General features: G+C 47.3%; 1 protein-coding gene across 6 annotated transcripts in view; it reads right to left on the bottom strand.

Annotated features, from left to right (window-relative positions):
- The window catches only part of RECK (reversion inducing cysteine rich protein with kazal motifs), a 1,181,658-nt gene that overhangs the window by 242,832 nt on the left and 920,401 nt on the right, over positions 1 to 18,425 (bottom strand). For all 6 annotated transcript variants that reach the window (XM_077269439.1, XM_077269433.1, XM_077269437.1 and 3 more), the window contains one exon: positions 5,114 to 5,285. In XM_077269439.1, the coding sequence (XP_077125554.1) occupies positions 5,114 to 5,285 (172 nt within the window). The remainder of the gene's footprint in view (positions 1 to 5,113; positions 5,286 to 18,425) is intronic.

Below are 18,425 nucleotides of genomic sequence, written 5' to 3'. Positions count from 1 at the left end.
CAGGCGAAAATCCGCAGAAAAGAAGTAACATGCTGCGGAATGTAATCCGCAGCGTTTCCGCGCGGATTTTTCCGCAGCATGTGCACAGCCTTTTTTGTTGTTTCCCATAAGTTTACATTGTACTGTAAACTCAGGGGAAACTGCTGCAGATCCGCAGCGGTCAAAGGTACCGTTACATGTTACGATCTCGTCGACAATATAGTTAGAAATGTCATGTGATCACATCGTTCGTGCAATCAGTTTCACATCGTCCAAGAGGCGTCACAAGCAACTATCTTGTTAACGATGTAAATTTTGGCTCCGCGTTAGCCTCATTGCAAACGTTTGCAGAACGATTTTTCACAATGGCAGGAATAGGAGAATTTAGACCGACATCGTTCATCTCAGCGTTACACTGAACGATGCTGCACATCTTCTGACACATAATTGGATGAGGATCGTCAGATTTGAGATCCTGACCTCAAATCTGCGATCAGCGATCCAACGATGTGTTCGTCCGATATCTTCATGTAACACGCAACGATGTGAAAACGACATCGCATGAACGACGTGATCACGTGACGTTTTCAAACGATATCGTCAACGAGATCGTAACGTGTAACTGTACCTTTAGGCCTCAATCACACTAGCGAAAAAAAATCGCAGCATGTTCATTCTTGTGCAAATTTGGCGCGAAAAAAATTTGCACAAGAGGACTGAAATTTTAGTGTGAAAAATATACAAAAGAACAACTGTTATTTGTTTCGATGCTTTTTATTTTTTTTTAAAAACCAATAAGATTTTTTTTTCACTAAAGGGTTATTTCACACCAACATCAAACAAATAGTCACATTTTCAAGATGAGTAGTGTATAAGCGGCATGGCCAAACAAATGTGATAAAACAGGGAACAAGAAAACAATATAATCAAATTATACAACAGGGAGGGATGTTGGTGGAGGAGTGGGAAGAGGGGAGGGGGGAAAGGGTAAAGACAAATACATGGGGGTAGGGGAGTAAAGGAGCACGCATCAAAGGATGCTTTTTATTTTTGTTATAAAAATGTTAAAAAAATACAAGGAATAAAACAATTCCACACATATTTTCAATAGGCTGCAGTGGGGGGCTGTGTGTGTGTGAGTGGCATGTCCTTGTGTGACTAGCATTTCAGCACTCACTCAGCAGTCTGTCTGAACATGTCGGAACATACCTGGCACTGCCTGGGTATGTCCCTGGTACATTTGCCACACGTGAATTTGTAGCAGTCAACACATCTTTCAGTTGCACAATTGTTCGTGCATCGATGGTTGACCTGACACTTCACCCTTTTGCCAGGGCTGGGTGTGGAAGGAAGTTGCCAAAGGAGTTTCTCCTTGCGTGCCTTCTTTTCAGTCACATGACGGCCACCTAACTCTTTTGCAAGCTCAACCAGGAAGTCCACCCGTCTCTCCTGCACCCCAGTGCATGCCTGATAAAGAACATGAGCATTGAGTGCTGCCATGTCAATCATGTTGTAGAACACGACGACTGGCCATCTCCATGTTCCTGCACGCACGCTGTACTCCCACACCATTTGGTCCATTACATCCACACCGCACTTTGTGTGGTTGTATTGTGTGACCATGTTTGGCTTCCTTTTGTTGGTATCCTCAGTCTCAACCACGCTGTGCATGCTGCTGAGAATGTAGACGGCCTTCTTTCGTTTGGGTGCATACACTGTCAGTGTGGCACCAGTGGTTGAAAACACCTGAGTGGTGAATTCAGTGCGGTCCATCTGTCTAGCGGATTGAGGAATTTCCCGGCGACTCTTGTTGACTGTGCCGAGGATAGTGGTTTCCCAGGTAAGCAGTCGTTGTGCAAGTGACAATGATGTAAAGAAATTGTCCGTGGTTACAGTTCTGCCCTTGTCCATGAATGGTTCCATCAGCCTCATCACTACAGTTTCGGACAGTCTCTCCCCACTGGGACGACTGGGGTCCTTGCCAAGATATGGGAGGACATTACAGATGTACTTTGATTTCAAGTCGCAAGCCACCCAAAACTTGATGCCAAACTTGTCTGGTTTTGTTGCAATGTATTGCAGAAAACAGCAGCGAGTCTTTGACGGGAAAAGCTGTTCATCAATAGTGATGTGTCGACCAGGGTTGTAGGATGCGATGCAGTTGGTGACAAACGATCTCCACACATCGGAGATTGCAGCAAACTTATCGGTCTCCACTCGCTCACTGAGCGTGAACATGTCATCAAAGCGTAGGTGTTGCATGATGTCTTGAAAGCGGTTTCGGGTCATAGTGGCAATGATCCTTGGGTTTCCCAGGTTTGCTGACCAGCTGTCACGTAGTGATGGAACCTTGGTCACCCCCCGCAAGATAATGACTGAAATAAATGCCATTAGTTCCGGGAGACCTATGAACCAATCCACCTGCTCCGTGTGACGTGCATGTTGAGTAGTCCATTCTTCAATGCTACGAAGCATGTCAAGACTGATAAAACAGAGGAAGCTCTGAAGGCGACTCTGGACACTTCGTCTGGCCTTAGCACTTGGCTCTCCATCTGTAGGGTACGGTTCTATTGGGGTCAAATGGAGATGTTTCCCCACTTGTACTTCATGCCACACTGTGCCATCTTTTGCGGTCTCTGTCGGCTCACTCGCCAACCGAGCTCTCTTTTTTGGTAGAGGCGGAGTCTCCTCATCTGCAAGATAAATAATTTCAAATAAGCATTTTGTTTTGGTTCAAAATAAAAAAGATAGTCAGGCACCACACCCACCCTGCACCGCAGCGTACTGCCCACGCACCACACCTGCCCCGCACCGACCCTTATCTGCACCAACCCCTGCAAAACATAGGATCCAAATGAACAGGCAAAAAAGGGAGTGTGAAGCCAGCCTAACCTGAAGACAGCTCAGAGTCCGAATCCGGTTGAAGGACTATGTCTTCTCCATCTGAGTCAGAAGGGTTTGTGTTGCTCAGAATCAGTTCCAATGCCTCTTCAATGGTGTGCCTTCTCTCCATTTTCTTTCCTGTGAACAAAATAGGTTTCTCCCCCACAGCACATAAAGCTGCATGCAAATTTGCTAATGCAATGCAGCTGGGGGGGTGGGCAGACACTCAGGAGCAGCTCACATTCTTTGGCTAGGGACACACTTCAGTTCCTGATCAGTTTTCTTTCAAGATTGACATCTGTTCTGGGTTTTGGAGTCACTCCTGGGCCGTACTGGGGCCGTCACACGGGGAGATGATTCCCGGCGATGTGCGGGCGATCACGTGCGCGTGCACATCGCCGGGGCATCACTGGTGACATGACACATGCGGACATGTCGCCGGCGAACGTCTGTGAAGGATCGCCTCGGAACCAGCCTGTAGTTCAGAGGCGATCCCCGGGCCATTCTCTGGATGACTGTACCTTCTCTGCACCAACCCCTGCAAAACAGGATGCAAACAATCAGGCAAAAAAAGGCACTGTGAAGCCAGCATCTCTTTCTTGTGAGCAGCAACCCCCACACTCAGGAATAGCTTGCATTCTTCTGTTTACACACTCTTATCTTAGATAATCCCCCCTGCAGATTCCTCAGGCCATGTGCACACGTTCAGGATTTTTCGCGTTTTTTTCGCGTTTTTTCGCTATAAAAACATGATAAAAACGCGAAAAAAATGCTTACATATGCCTCCTATTATTTACAGGGTATTCCGCATTTTTTGTGCAAATGTTGCGATTTTTTCCGCGAGAAAATCGCATCGCGGAAAAAAAAGCAACATGTTCATTAAAAATGCGGAATTGCGGGGATTCCGCACACCTAGGAGTGCATTGATCTGCTTACTTCCCGCACGGGGCTGTGCACACCATGCGGGAAGTAAGCAGATTATGTGCGGTTGGTACCCAGGGTGGAGGAGAGGAGACTCTCCTCCACGGACTGGGCACCATATAATTGGTCAAAAAAAAAGAATTAAAATAAAAAATAGTCCTATACTCACCCTCTGATGGCCCCCGAAGTGTTCCCGGAGAGGTGCATGCTCTCTCTTCGGTTCCTATAGATGGTGTGGTTCAGGACCTGTGATGACGTCACTGTCTTGTGATTGGTCGTGTGACCGCTCATGTGACTCACGCGACCAATCACAAGCCGCGACGTCATCACAGATCCTGAACCACACCGGCATCTATAGGAACGGACGCCGCTGAGGAGATCGTCTGGGTGAGTATAACCATTTTTTATTTTTTTTATTATTTTTAAACATTCTATCTTTTACTATAGATGCTGCATAAGCAGCATCTATAGTAACAAGTTGGTCACACTTGTCAAACAGTATGTTTGACAAGTGTGACCAACTTGTCAGTCAGTTTTCCAAGCGATGCTACAGATCGCTTGGAAAACTTTAGCATTCTGCAAGCTAATTACGCTTGCAGAATGCTAAAAAAATGCAAAAAAAAACGGGAAAAAAATGCAAAAAAAAATGCGGATTTCTTGCAGAAAATTTCCGGTTTTCTTCAGGAAATTTCTGCAAGAAATCCAGACGTGTGCACATACCCTCAGGCAAGAGCACATTTACAAATGAAAGGATGCTAAGGTGTCAATATGGACTGAGGGTCATTTGACCCTCTCTCAGGACTTCAGGGGGGATCTTGAAATTCCTGGGACTTCTAGTGTTAAGTCTCCTCATCTCGACATGCTTAACATGTCACTCTCTGCAAGGAGAAACAATACTTCTTGGATCTTGGTAAGACGCCTCTCACCCAGCCAAACCAGATCTCCACTTTGCACTGACGATGGGCAGTACCCGAAACACACTGCCTGCAAATTGAGATCTGGTTTGGCTCTTATCCTAAGTCATGTGACAAGACTCGTTAAAGGGTCGACATTGACTGTTAGGATTGCTACTTCCAATAGGTGGCACTAGAGTTCTAGTCCTCTTCCTCTCTGAAGAGACAATGTGCAGAAAAAAGAGTGAAAAATGTACCTCTACCATGTTTGGTTTTTACTGGGTGCCATAAGGTAATTAACTAAGCTATTCAATCTATCAAAAACTATAGAACTGTGATGGATTGAATCTGAATATACTATATATCAACTAATGACTAAAAAAACATTTCGCAGAGCATACCGATCCTACTTTTTTCCCAAAACTATAACCGCTTACCTTTGATTTCTGTGACAAGGGTTCGGATTACATGGATCTTTTGAGGAACACTGTCCAAACTCAAACTGATGATCCAACAATCCAACACATCTTGCTATGCATGCACTCGGATAGGTGCGCCCATTGTTACCACATACAGGAACAAACTTTTCGGCACAATTGCAGGGCAATCCTAAAATATTACATTTACAACACTGTTACTAAACTGTTTTGTCTACATCAACTTTTAAGAAGACCCATCACCAGTAGTATGCTATTTCCTTTGAAAAATCTTTTGCCCCTCATAAGAAATAAATATTTTGCCCATATAAAATATTAAACAAAAAAAAAGTAAAAGTAAAATAGAAAAACATGCTGCTTAAGTTGCTTGCCAAGTATGTAAATGACCAGACTTCCTGCTGGATTTAGGTCTTAAATTCCTAGGAACTTTATGACATCCTTGGGATCTTCCTGCAAATCCTTGTGGCAGCATGGATTCTCCGAACAGGAGATCTCATGGCTCCTACTAACAGTGCCCTAACTACTGAATTAATACATCAGATATTGATTACTAATTGGGTTATTACTGCAGTCATTGATCAATATACATTATTAGTGCAGTTCTTTTAGTTAGAAGTGCAATATTTTGAGATAACCAGCAAAATCTTACTGTCTAAGTCTACAGTCACACATTTGTTTGACACATCCTAGTGCTTTTCATTTTCTTCTAGGACAGCAAACAGACTAATAGAGCTTCACTGATCAATGAGCACAACAGTTATAAAAACTGAACCTTATCTCTATTACATGAGACTCAGAGCATGTCCTATTCTCATCCAGTTTGTGGATCAGACTCAACACCAAACGTCTGTGTCTATTTGTTAAAAATGGATGAAAAACAGAAGAAATACTTTTTACTTTAGTGTTTTTATTAGTTTTTACAGATTCATTGTCAGTAGGTAAAAAAGTTGGGACAGTGTACCTTGTGTTTTTAAAAACGGATGCAACAATGGAGAGAAGACAAATGACACATGAGACAAATTGCCCATTTCACACGGATATAAAAATAGACATGGATGTATGAATTTTAAGCCTACAGCATTGAACACATCACCAATTTTCTAAGTAAATATACTGTATTTTTAAAGTTACTATTAACATTAAATTCTCATCAAATTTAGGTAACAACCCATCCAATCCATGCAGGCAAAGAAATCAAACCATAGATGTTCATAAATTAAGTTACCGTGTATACTCGAGTATAAGTCGAGATTTTCAGCCCATTTTTGGGGGGCTGAAAGTGCCCCTCTTGGTTTATACTCGAGTCATTGTCCCAGGGGGTAGGAAGGGAAGGGGGAGCGGCGGCTGTCACATCATACTTACCTGCTCTCGCCGCATCTCTGCACGTTTCTGCTTCTCTGTCCCCCCCATTCTTGGGTTCAGCGGTCACATGGTACCGCTCATTAAAGTAATGAATATGGACGCATGTTCATTACTTTAATGAGCGGTACAATGTGACCGCTGAACACAGGAAGAAGCTGTCGGCGCCCGGGGGCCATCTGTCAGTGAGAAACTGCCAAGGACCGCGCCGGGAGCAGGTGAGTATAACGGGGGAGGGTGAGCATTCCCCGTTCCACCGCTGCACGCTGCTCAGTCTTCCGCATCCTCTCCCTATGACGTTTAGGTCAGAGGGCGCGATGACATGTTTAGTGTGCGTGCCACCCTCTGCCTGAACAGTCACTGTGGAGGACGCGGAAGGCGGACAGGTGAATATCGCAAGTGCCAATGTCCCCACCTGCTCAGGACAAGAGGTGAGTATATCTTTTTTTTATTGCAGCAGCAGCATATGGGGCATATGTTTCTATGAAGCATCTTATGGGGCCATAATCAACCTTTCTGCAGCATTGTATGGGGCACATTTTCTATGGAGCATCTTATGGGGCTATAATCAACCTTTTTGCAGAATTGTATGGGGCACATTTTCTATGGAGCATCTTATGGGGCCCTAATCAACCTTTCTGCAGCATTGTATGGGGCACATTTTCTATGGAGCATCTTATGGGGCCATAATAAACCTTTTTGCAGCATTGTATGGGGCACATTTTCTATGGAGCATCTTATGGGGCCCTAATCAACCTATGGAGGATTGTATGGGGCACATTTTCTATGGAGCATCTTGTGGGGCCATAATCAACCTATGCAGGATTGTATGGGGCATATTTTTGTATTAAGCATTTCATGGGGCCCATCATAAACTTAATGGAGCATTATATGGGGCGTATTTTGTATGGCACATCTTATGGGGCCCATCATGAACTGTATAGAGCATTACATGGAGCTCTTGATTCAATATGGATATTCAAAAACACTTAACCTACTGATGTCTCAATTAATTTTATCTATTTTTGTTTTTAAAATTTACCAGTAGCTGCTGCATTTCCCACCCTAGGCTTATACTCGAGTCCTTAAAGGGCCACTGTCACCCCCCCCCCCAGGCGTTATAAACTAAAAGAGCCACCTTGTGCAGCAGTAATGCTGCAGTCTAACAAGGTGGCTCTTTTAGTTTTTGATTAAGTTATTACCGCAATAAAACGTTTTAAAAATTGGCCAAACGTACCAGCTATTGTACCGGGAGGCGGTCCGAATCGTCCTCTCTGTATCCCCCAACTGCCGTCACTCTTCTCTTCAGGGCCGATGGTACCCGCCCCCTGCGCGCTGTTTCTTCTTAAATCCGGCGCCTGCGCTGTGCGTGCCTGCCTGGGGCCTGCACAGTCTTCATTGTGAGTCACAGCTCAGACGCAGGGTGCCTGACTGCGCCTGTGCGGGCAGTGCGGCCACCCTGTGACTGACGCCCCGCCCCGCACTGTGTTATTCATTATGCTCAGTGCGGGGCTGGCATTCCTGGGCATGCGCACTGTGCTGTCCAGGCCCTCCCCCATCTCGGACGCTCTCCCATCTACCCCTGCTCCCCCGCCTTACGGCATTGTTATTTTCGGCTGCCGCATTCCAGACGCTGGTGAGAATTAGCGTCTATTGCGGCAAGCTGCTATGTGTTTGTATGTTTTAATCAGGGGCGGATTATATGAGGGTCAATCTGTGCGGTAGCCCAGGGCTACCGCACAGATTGACCCTCTGTGACTGTGAATGCCCGCCGACATGTGCCCCCGGACCCGGTGGCCAGAGAGAGGGGGCCCGATTGCTGGACAATGGGGCAATGCTGGAGAGACACTGGGGGCAATGCTGGACTCAATGGGGGCAATGCTGACACACTGGGGGCAATGCGGACACACTGGGGGCAATGCTGACACACTGGAGGCAATGCTGACACACTGGGGGCAATGCTGACACACTGGGGGCAATGCTGGACTCAATGGGGGCAATGCTGACACACTGGGGGCAATGCTGGACACACTGGGGGCAATGCTGGACTCAATGGGGGCAATGCTGGACACACTGGGGGCAATGCTGACACACTGGGGGCAATGCTGACACACTGGGGGCAATGCTGACACACTGGGGGCAATGCTGACACATTGGGGGCAATGCTGACACTGGGGGCAATGCTGACACACTGGGGGCAATGCTGGACTCAATTGGGGCAATGCTGGACATACTGGGGGCAATGCTGACACACTGGGGGCAATGCTGACACACTGGGGGCAATGCTGACACACTGGGGGCAATGATGGACACACTGGGGGCAATGCTGGACTCAATGGGGGCAATGCTGACACACTGGGGGCAATGCTGACACACTGGGGGCAATGCTGACACACTGGGGGCAATGCTGACACACTGGGGGCAATGCTGGACTCAATGGGGGCAATGCTGGACACACTGGGGGCAATGCTGGACACACTGGGGGCAATGCTGGACTCAATGGGGGCAATGCTGGACACACTGGGGGCAATGCTGACACACTGGGGGCAATGCTGACACACTGGGGGCAATGCTGACACTGGGGGCAATGCTGACACACTGGGGGCAATGCTGGACTCAATTGGGGCAATGCTGGACACACTGGGGGCAATGCTGACACACTGGGGCAATGCTGACACACTGGGGGCAATGCTGACACACTGGGGGCAATGATGGACACACTGGGGGCAATGCTGGACTCAATGGGGGCAATGCTGACACACTGGGGGCAATGCTGACACACTGGGGGCAATGCTGACACACTGGGGGCAATGCTGGACTCAATGGGGGCAATGCTGGACACACTGGGGGCAATGCTGGACACACTGGGGGCAATGCTGGACTCAATGGGGGCAATGCTGGACACACTGGGGGCAATGCTGACACACTGGGGGCAATGCTGACACACTGGGGGCAATGCTGACAAACTGGGGGCAATGCTGACACACTGGGGGCAATGCTGACACACTGGGGGCAATGATGGACACACTGGGGGCAATGATGGACACACTGGGGGCAATGCTGACACACTGGGGGCAATGCTGGACTCAATTGGGGCAATGCTGGACACACTGGGGGCAATGCTGACAAACTGGGGGCAATGCTGACACACTGGGGGCAATGCTGACACACTGGGGCAATGATGGACACACTGGGGGCAATGATGGACACACTGGGGGCAATGCTGACACACTGGGGGCAATGCTGACACACTGGGGGCAATGCTGGACTCAATTGGGGCAATGCTGGACACACTGGGGGCAATGCTGACACACTGGGGGCAATGCTGACACACTGGGGTAATATGCTGGACACACTGGGGGCAATGCTGGACACACTGGGGCAGATTGCTGGACACACTGGGGTAATATGCTGGGGTGTGCATTATACTGCATCAAAGAACAATAAACGTTGAGGGGGTGAGCATTATTATACCGCACTATACTATACGTGGCACTTAAATACGTGGCACTGAAATGCGTGATACATGGCACTGAAATACGTGGCACTGAAATGTGTGGCACTGAAATACGTGGCACTGAAATGCGTGATGCGTGGCACTGAAATACTGGAAAAAATATTTCAATGAAATAAAAACACACACAATTTTTGACACGTACATTATTTTACGCATTTGAAAACCCTCGACCTGCAAAATAAATAAAAAAACAAACCAAATTAATACTCCCTGGCCCTGTTCGCAGCAATCCAAAGAGGGTCCCACGTGGATCTGCCATGGAGAACAGACACATCCGGAGATGTCTGCTCTCCACGGCTGCAGCAACACACTGACAGGTGCTCCAGCACCTGTTGGAGTGTTACTGCGCATGCGCGAGAGTTTACCGGCGTTCATTTACCCCGGGACTCTCGCTTTACGGCACTACAGCGTGGGAAAGTTGACCCGCACCTGTAGTGCCGTAAATAGAGATGCCGGCGCCATTGAACTCCGGAACAGTGCACGATACACTGCTAGGAGCTTCGCTTCTGGCAGTGTATCGCCGGAGAGCAGGGGATCGGCGTGGGACACTCAATTTTGGATTCTGGGGACAGGGAGTATGTATTTTTTTTGGGGGGGGGACTTTTTCCCTAGGGCGAGGGATTCGCGTACTTGTATGTGCTGTATGGTGAGTATATACTCTATGTTATATGTACTGTGTGTCATGTATGTTACGTTTCTTGTATATGTATTGTGTATGTTTAAGTTTTGTGTTATTTACAATTGTGCTAAGTTGCCGGACACAGGCACAACTCTCCCATCAAAATACGGTATGGGAGTAGTAGTCCCATACGGCGACTTAGCACAATTTGGCGGCACTATCGTCGCATGGGGACACACACACGAACACAAATGTACACAGACACATAGACAGACACACACACATACATACCAGATTGATCAAGCGCCCGACATCGATCCCCATGCGACGATATGCCTCCATGATGACAGCCACAACACTCCGCCCACGGAATTCCTCCCGTTTCCCCAAAATTCCTGCTGCAGCGGTTTCTCCACCCATAACCGCAATAAAACCCGCAGATATTATTTGATCTGCGGGTTTCACAGCGGGTTTGATCCTCACAACGGAGGTCTGTGGGTGAAGAACCGCTGCAGGTACACACAAAGAAGTGATATGCTGTTGGTTTTAAACCGCTGCGTTTCTGCGCGGTTTTTCCCGCAGCATGTGCACAGCGGTTTGCGGTTTCCATAAGTTTACATGTTAATGTAAATGTAAACGCTATGGAAACCGCAGCGGAAACGCAGCTGCAAAATCGCCGCGGGACCGCGGTAAAAACCGCAAAGTCTGAACATGGCCTTAGTATGCATTATTTACCTGTCCCGTTCCAACAATGCGCGATGTTCTGTCCACAACATACTCTGCCTGTGACGTTCAGTTCATAGGGCCCCCGCCCTGTGACTGAACAGTCACAGGCCGAGGACACGGAACACGTAGTGGCACGCATCGGTGGAACGTGGCACAGGTTAATATAGCAAGTCCCGGGGCAATTAACTATCAGATCCTACAGCTACTACAGCCCCTGACCCCAACAGTGCGCCGATGTCCCCGCCTGCTCAGGCCACCAGCACTCGGAGCCCATTACAGCCACGCACAGCCGGCCGCACTCATCACAGCTGACCGCACTCAGCAACGCCACCCTCACTCAGCACCGCCGCACTCGGTCAGTAGATCCTGAGAGAGAAATATTTTAACAACATATGGCAGAATGTAAACAGTAACAGTCAGAATGGGTGCATAACATTACCACGGAATGGTGGCGCAGAATGGGAGAAGCACATGGCATGATGGTGACGCAGGATGGAGCAGCATATGACAGGATGGGGGCGCAGGATGGGAGCACATGACAGAATGGGGATTTAGAATGGAGAAGCACATGACAGGATGGGGGCGCAGGATGGAGCAGCACATGACAGGATGGGGCGCAGGATGGAGCAGCACATGACAGGATGGGGGCGCAGGATGGAGCAGCACATGACAGGATGGGGGCGCAGGATGGAGCAGCACATGACAGGATGGGAGAGCAAGATGGGAGCAGCACATACCAGGATGGAGACCATATACCAATATAAATGCTCGCTACCCGGTTGTAGAACGGGTTCAATAGCTAGTATATATATATATATATATATATATATATATATATATATATATATATATATATATATAAAAAAAAAAAAACAATCAGCACTCCCAATGTGAACACGTGCACGCTGCAAACTGCAACACATAGATAAAAAAATCACAGCAGCACATGTACATGAATCGGCCATGTGAAAACACAGACAAATATACATTTCTCAAAAAAAAATTTTCATAAAAAATTAAAAAAAAAATTTTTTCATAAAACTTACAGTTAAATGGAGATTCTTAGCGCATAAATTGGCCAATTCATGTATGCCCATCAACCACGGCAAGGTGATCTCCCCCTGATGGGTCCTACTCTACTGTAATTTAACTGTAAGTTTTATGAAAAAAAATTTTTTTGAAAAATTTTTTATGAAAAAATATTTTTGAGAAATGTATATTTGTCTGTGTTTTCACATGGCCGATTCATGTACATGTGCTGCTGTGATTTTTTTATCTATGTGTTGCAGTTTGCAGCGTGCACGTGTTCACATTGGGAGTGCTGATTGGTTTTTTTTTTCCTCTGTTTGTATGGATGTGGCAGCATCCAGACTTATCTTGCACTCCTCCCATTGACCTTGCAGGTGGCGGTAATCAACTCTACCTGCCCATAAATTGTAGGCTTAGGGTACCGTCACACAGTGCCATTTTGATCGGTACGATTCGTGACGTTCTAGCGATATCCATACGATATCGCTGTGTCTGACACGCAGCAGCGATCAGGGACCCTGCTGAGAATCATACGTCGTAGCAGATTGTTTGGAACTTTCTTTCGTCGCTGGATCTCCCGCTGACATCGCTGGATCGTTGTGTGTGACAGCGATCCAGCGATGTGTTCGCTTGTAACCAGGGTAAACATCGGGTAACTAAGCGCAGGGCCGCGCTTAGTAACCCGATGTTTACCGTGGTTACCAGCGTAAACGTAAAAAAACCAAACAGTACATACTCACATTCCGGTGTCTGTCCTCCGGCGTCTCAGCTTCTCTGCACTGTGAGCGCCGGCAAGCCGGAAAGCGAGCACAGCGGTGACGCGGTGACGTCACCGCTGTGCTTTCCGGCTATGGCGCGTACACAGTGGAGAGAAGCAGAACGCCGGGGGACAGACACCGGAATGTAAGTATGTACTGTTTGTTTCTTTTTACGTTTACGCTGGTAACCAGGGTAAACATCGGGTTACTAAGTGCGGCCCTGCGCTTAGTAACCCGATGTTTACCCTGGTTACCCGGGGACTTCGGCATCGCTCCAGCGCCGTGATTGCAACGTGTGACCGCAGTCTACGACGCTGGAGCGATAATCATACGATGCTACGACGTCACGGATCGTGCCGTTGTAGCGATGTAAATGGTACTGTGTGATGGTACCCTAAGCCCAGAGTGACATGTTTTGTCCAGAGTTGTAGGCTGGTGGCCCAAGAGTGGCATGTACAGTAGAGTAGGACCCATCAGGGGGAGATCACCGTGCCGTGGTTGATGGGCATACATGAATTGGCCAATTTATGCGCTAAGAATCTCCATTTAACTGTAAGTTTTATGAAAAAAAATTTTTTATGAAAAAATATTTTTGAGAAATGTATATTTGTCTGTGTTTTCACATGGCCGATTCATGTACATGTGCTGCTGTGATTTTTTTTATCTATATATATATCTATATATATATATATATATATATATAGATATAGATATTTATATACATATTTTTAATTTTTTCATTTAAAAAAAAAATTAATGGAACCCTTAATTATCATTAGCAATACGTCTACAGAGTGGTGTAATGTTCAACCGTCTGCGTATATTGCTCCACAGCGCAGCATAATGTTCCAACATAAACTTACTTTGTTACATAGTGCGGTATAATGTTCCCCCATCACCGTATGTAGTTGCATGGCACAGTGCGGTATAATTGTCCACCATCTGCGTAAATTGCTCCACAGTGCGGTTAAATTTTTACACCTTCACCGTATATCGGTCCACAGTGCAGTATCATAATGCTCACCTCGCACTGTTTATTGATGTGCAGTAAGGTATCCTAATGCTTCCCGCTTGCCTTTTAGTGATCATCCGTGCGGTATAGTAATGCTGAACCCTCACCGTGTAATGTTTTGCAGTATGGTATAATAATGCTCCACCATGACCGTTTATTGATCTGCAGTGCGGTGTAATAATGATCCCCCCTCACCGTTTATTGATCTATAGTGCGGTATAATAATGCTCCAACATGACCGTTTATTGATCTAAGTGCCACGTATCACATATGTAAGTGCAACGTATTTCAGTGCCACGCATCACCCATTTCAGTGCCACGCATTTCAGTGCCACGCATTTCAGTGCCACGTATTTAACTGCCACGTATAGTATAGTGCGGTATAATAATGCTCACCCCTCAACGTTTATTGTTCTTTGATGCAGTATAATGCACACCCCAGCATATTACCCCAGTGTGTCCAGCAATCTGCCCCAGTGTGTCCAGCAATCTGCCCCAGTGTGTCAGCATTGCCCCCATTGAGTCCAGCATTGCCCCCAGTGTGTCAGCATTGCCCCCAGTGTGTCAGCATTGCCCCCAGTGTGTCAGCATTGCCCCCATTGAGTCCAGCATTGCCCCCAGTGTGTCAGCATTGCCCCCAGTGTGTCAGCATTGCCCCCAGTGTGTCAGCATTGCCCCCAGTGTGTCCAGCATTGCCCCCAGTGTGTCAGCATTGCCCCCCGTGTGTCAGCATTGCCCCCATTGAGTCCAGCATTGCCCCCAGTGTGTCAGCATTGCCCCCAGTGTGTCCGCATTGCCCCCAGTGTGTCAGCATTGCCCCCATTGAGTCCAGCATTGCCCCCAGTGTCTCTCCAGCATTGCCCCATTGTCCAGCAATCGGGCCCCCTCTCTCTGGCCACCGGGTCCGGGGGCACATGTCGGCGGGCATTCACAGTCACAGAGGGTCAATCTGTGCGGTAGCCCTGGGCTACCGCACAGATTGACCCTCATATAATCCGCCCCTGATTAAAACATACAAACACATAGCAGCTTGCCGCAATAGACGCTAATTCTCACCAGCGTCTGGAATGCGGCAGCCGAAAATAACAATGCCGTAAGGCGGGGGAGCAGGGGTAGATGGGAGAGCGTCCGAGATGGGGGAGGGCCTGGACAGCGCAGTGCGCATGCCCAGGAATGCCAGCCCCGCACTGAGCATAATGAATAACACAGTGCGGGGCGGGGCGTCAGTCACAGGGTGGCCGCACTGCCCGCACAGGCGCAGTCAGGCACCCTGCGTCTGAGCTGTGACTCACAATGAAGACTGCGCAGGCCCCAGGCAGGCACGCACAGCGCAGGCGCCGGATTTAAGAAGAAACAGCGCGCAGGGGGCGGGTACCATCGGCCCTGAAGAGAAGAGTGACGGCAGTTGGGGGATACAGAGAGGACGATTCGGACCGCCTCCCGGTACAATAGCTGGTACGTTTGGCCAATTTTTAAAACGTTTTATTGTGGTAATAACTTAATCAAAAAGTAAAAGAGCCACCTTGTTAGACTGCAGCATTACTGCTGCACAAGGTGGCTCTTTTAGTTTATAACGCCTGGGGGGGGGTGACAGTGGCCCTTTAAGTTTTCCCAGTTTTTTGTGGCAAAATTAGGGGTCTTGGCATATACTCGGGTCTGCTTATACTCGAGTATATACGGTATCTGTAATTATCAGAAATGACACAAGGAAAAAGTATTGAACACGCTTACTAAAATGTATTTAGTACTTTGTACAAAAGCCAGTACTTTGTACAAAAACTAGTCACATGCATTGCTCAGGTGTGATTTTGACCCATTTTTCAACGCTCTTCAAATCTTGAAGTTTCCATGGGCTCCTTTTATGAACTTTAAGTGCTGTTCCTTCCATAAATATTCTATTGGATTCAGGTGAGCTGACTGGCTGGGTCATTTTAGCAGCTTTATTTTTTTTCTCTGAAACCAACTGAGTTTCCTTGACTGGGTGTTTGGGATCATTGTCTTGCTGAAATGTCCATCCTCTTTTCATCATCATCATCATCATCATCATCATCATCATCATCATCATCATCCTGATAGATGGCAGCAGATTTTTTTATCAAGAATGTCTTGGTACATTTGTCCATTCATCCTTCCTTCAATTATTTTAAGTTTGCCAGTGCAACAGCCCCACACCATAATTTTCCCACCTCCAAACTTCACTGTTGTTATGGAGTTTTTAGGGAGATTTGCAGTGCCTTTTGGCTTCAAAACATTGTGTTTATTATGTTATCCAAAAGAGTTCAATTTTGGTCTCATCTGACCAGACTATATTCTCCCAGTATTTCATATGCTTGTCGAAATGTTTTTTAGCAAACTTTAAATGCGCTTGAACATGCTTTTTGTTGCAATGGAGAGCGTGCATCCAGACCATGGAGATTGGGTGCATCACTTATAGTTTTCTATACCTTCTGATTCCAGGTCTTTCTGTAGTTCTCCACAGGTGGTCCTTGTCTCTTCAACAACTCTTGATAATTCTTTTCACACCTCTGTCTGAATTCTGGTCATGGCCGGTTTATGGTGAAATAATGTTCTTTACACTTCCAGATTATAGCTTCAACAGCATTCACTGGAACCTTCAGTATTTTAGAAATTCTTCTGTAACCAATGTCGTCAGTATATTTTGCAGCAATAAGGTTAATCCTGATATTGTCACACCTTCTGTCACCAGGCGCCGCTGTATTCACAGTAAAAGGTGGTCAGACCTCAGCTGCTAATAAGAAACGTTGTACAGGCCCAAACTTTGGAGTTGGGCACAAGGACTGGTGACAAGCTGGTTCTCAGATTTTTTGGTGCTTAGATAATCAAGGTCATTATGGTCATCAAGGTCTTTCTGTCTGAAACTTCCTCCATCTTTTAAGATACCCAATGTATTTTACAAGCCCCTCCTCAAGCCATATCGCTCCCCAGTTCATCAAGTCAGAAATCCTTTCCTGTTCTAGTTAAATGAAATTTAGAGTATGAGGTGGAGAGAATCCGGGATTCTTGTTTGGTAAGAGGGTCTGTACAATATCTGGTGCAATGAAGGGATTATGGCCCAGAAGAGAGATCCTGGGTATTGGGGAGTAATATTAACACCAAAAATCGGATCAAAAAGTTTCATCTTCGGTTTCCTCTTAAGCCTGGCTCTAAGGGTCAATAGGTCACTCTTAACAGGCGGGGTGTAACGACTGGCGGAACGCACCAAGTTAATATAGATGTTATAAGTGGTGCGTTCGCAGCCCGGGGTCCACCGTGCATGAGAGAACCTGCTGCTAGAAGATGGCGGCACTATATGGCGGTATAAGTGAACTCAGTTACTTCACTGAGTCGCACTGCAAAGAACACGCTGTGCCCTGTTAGCGTCACAGAGGAACACAGATAACTGCTGAGCTGATGGCAGTCAGTGGTCACGCACACAGAGAAGCACACAAACACTCCTCTCCGGTGGAACCGGAATTCTAGTGGCTATTAGCCAGCCCTAAATACATTCATACAAACTCCTCACCGGAGGTGCCGGTATTCTAGGGGCTTATTTCAGCCAAACCCTATTCACATACAGGTGCGACCACAAGCAGCAAGCTCATAACATGGAGCGATACTAGCGCACGGCCATGCAAACCTTTTATAGCTGCAGCAGCTTCAGGACCTTCCTAGAGGACCAATGGAAGCTGCTACAATACCTGAGCAAATTCAGGACCTTCTTAGAGGACCAATGAGAGCTGCAGCAATACCTGAGCATGTGACCCCTGACCTCCAATGAAAGGCCTTACCTTGGGCTTGCTCAGAAGAGAAAAAGCAGAACTTAGTCACAGAGACGTCTGCTCGCCGCTGACCAGTACTGGCTACAATGGCTGAGCCTGGGAAGGCAGCAGAAACCATCCGCACAGTATCAGGCTGAGCCAGACGCTGGGACCGACGTCTCATCTGAGCAGGCTCCACTGTGGCTGGAGAAGAATGGAATCCGCAGTGGAGATGGTTCGAGATTCCCCCTGTGCAGAGGCGGGAACTCGACCCCTAACATTACCCCCCCTCCTTGGGCCTCGCTACGCTCGAAGGCAGCAATGAGCAGCAGAGCTCGAATATTCTCAACAGGCTTCCAGGACCTGTCCTCTGGGCCATAACGCCTCCAGTCCACCAAATAAAACTTTTTCCCACGTACCACCTTGCACCCCAAAATAGCGTTCACCTTGTAATCATCCAAAGATGAACCCGATGTCCCGGCAGATGACTCGGAAAGCCGGGACATGTGTACGGGCTTTAAGAGGGACACATGA

The sequence above is a fragment of the Ranitomeya variabilis genome, chromosome 6 (assembly GCF_051348905.1).
Source record: "Ranitomeya variabilis isolate aRanVar5 chromosome 6, aRanVar5.hap1, whole genome shotgun sequence".
NCBI lineage: Eukaryota > Metazoa > Chordata > Amphibia > Anura > Dendrobatidae > Ranitomeya > Ranitomeya variabilis.
This window is presented reverse-complemented; position numbering and strand designations above follow the sequence as displayed.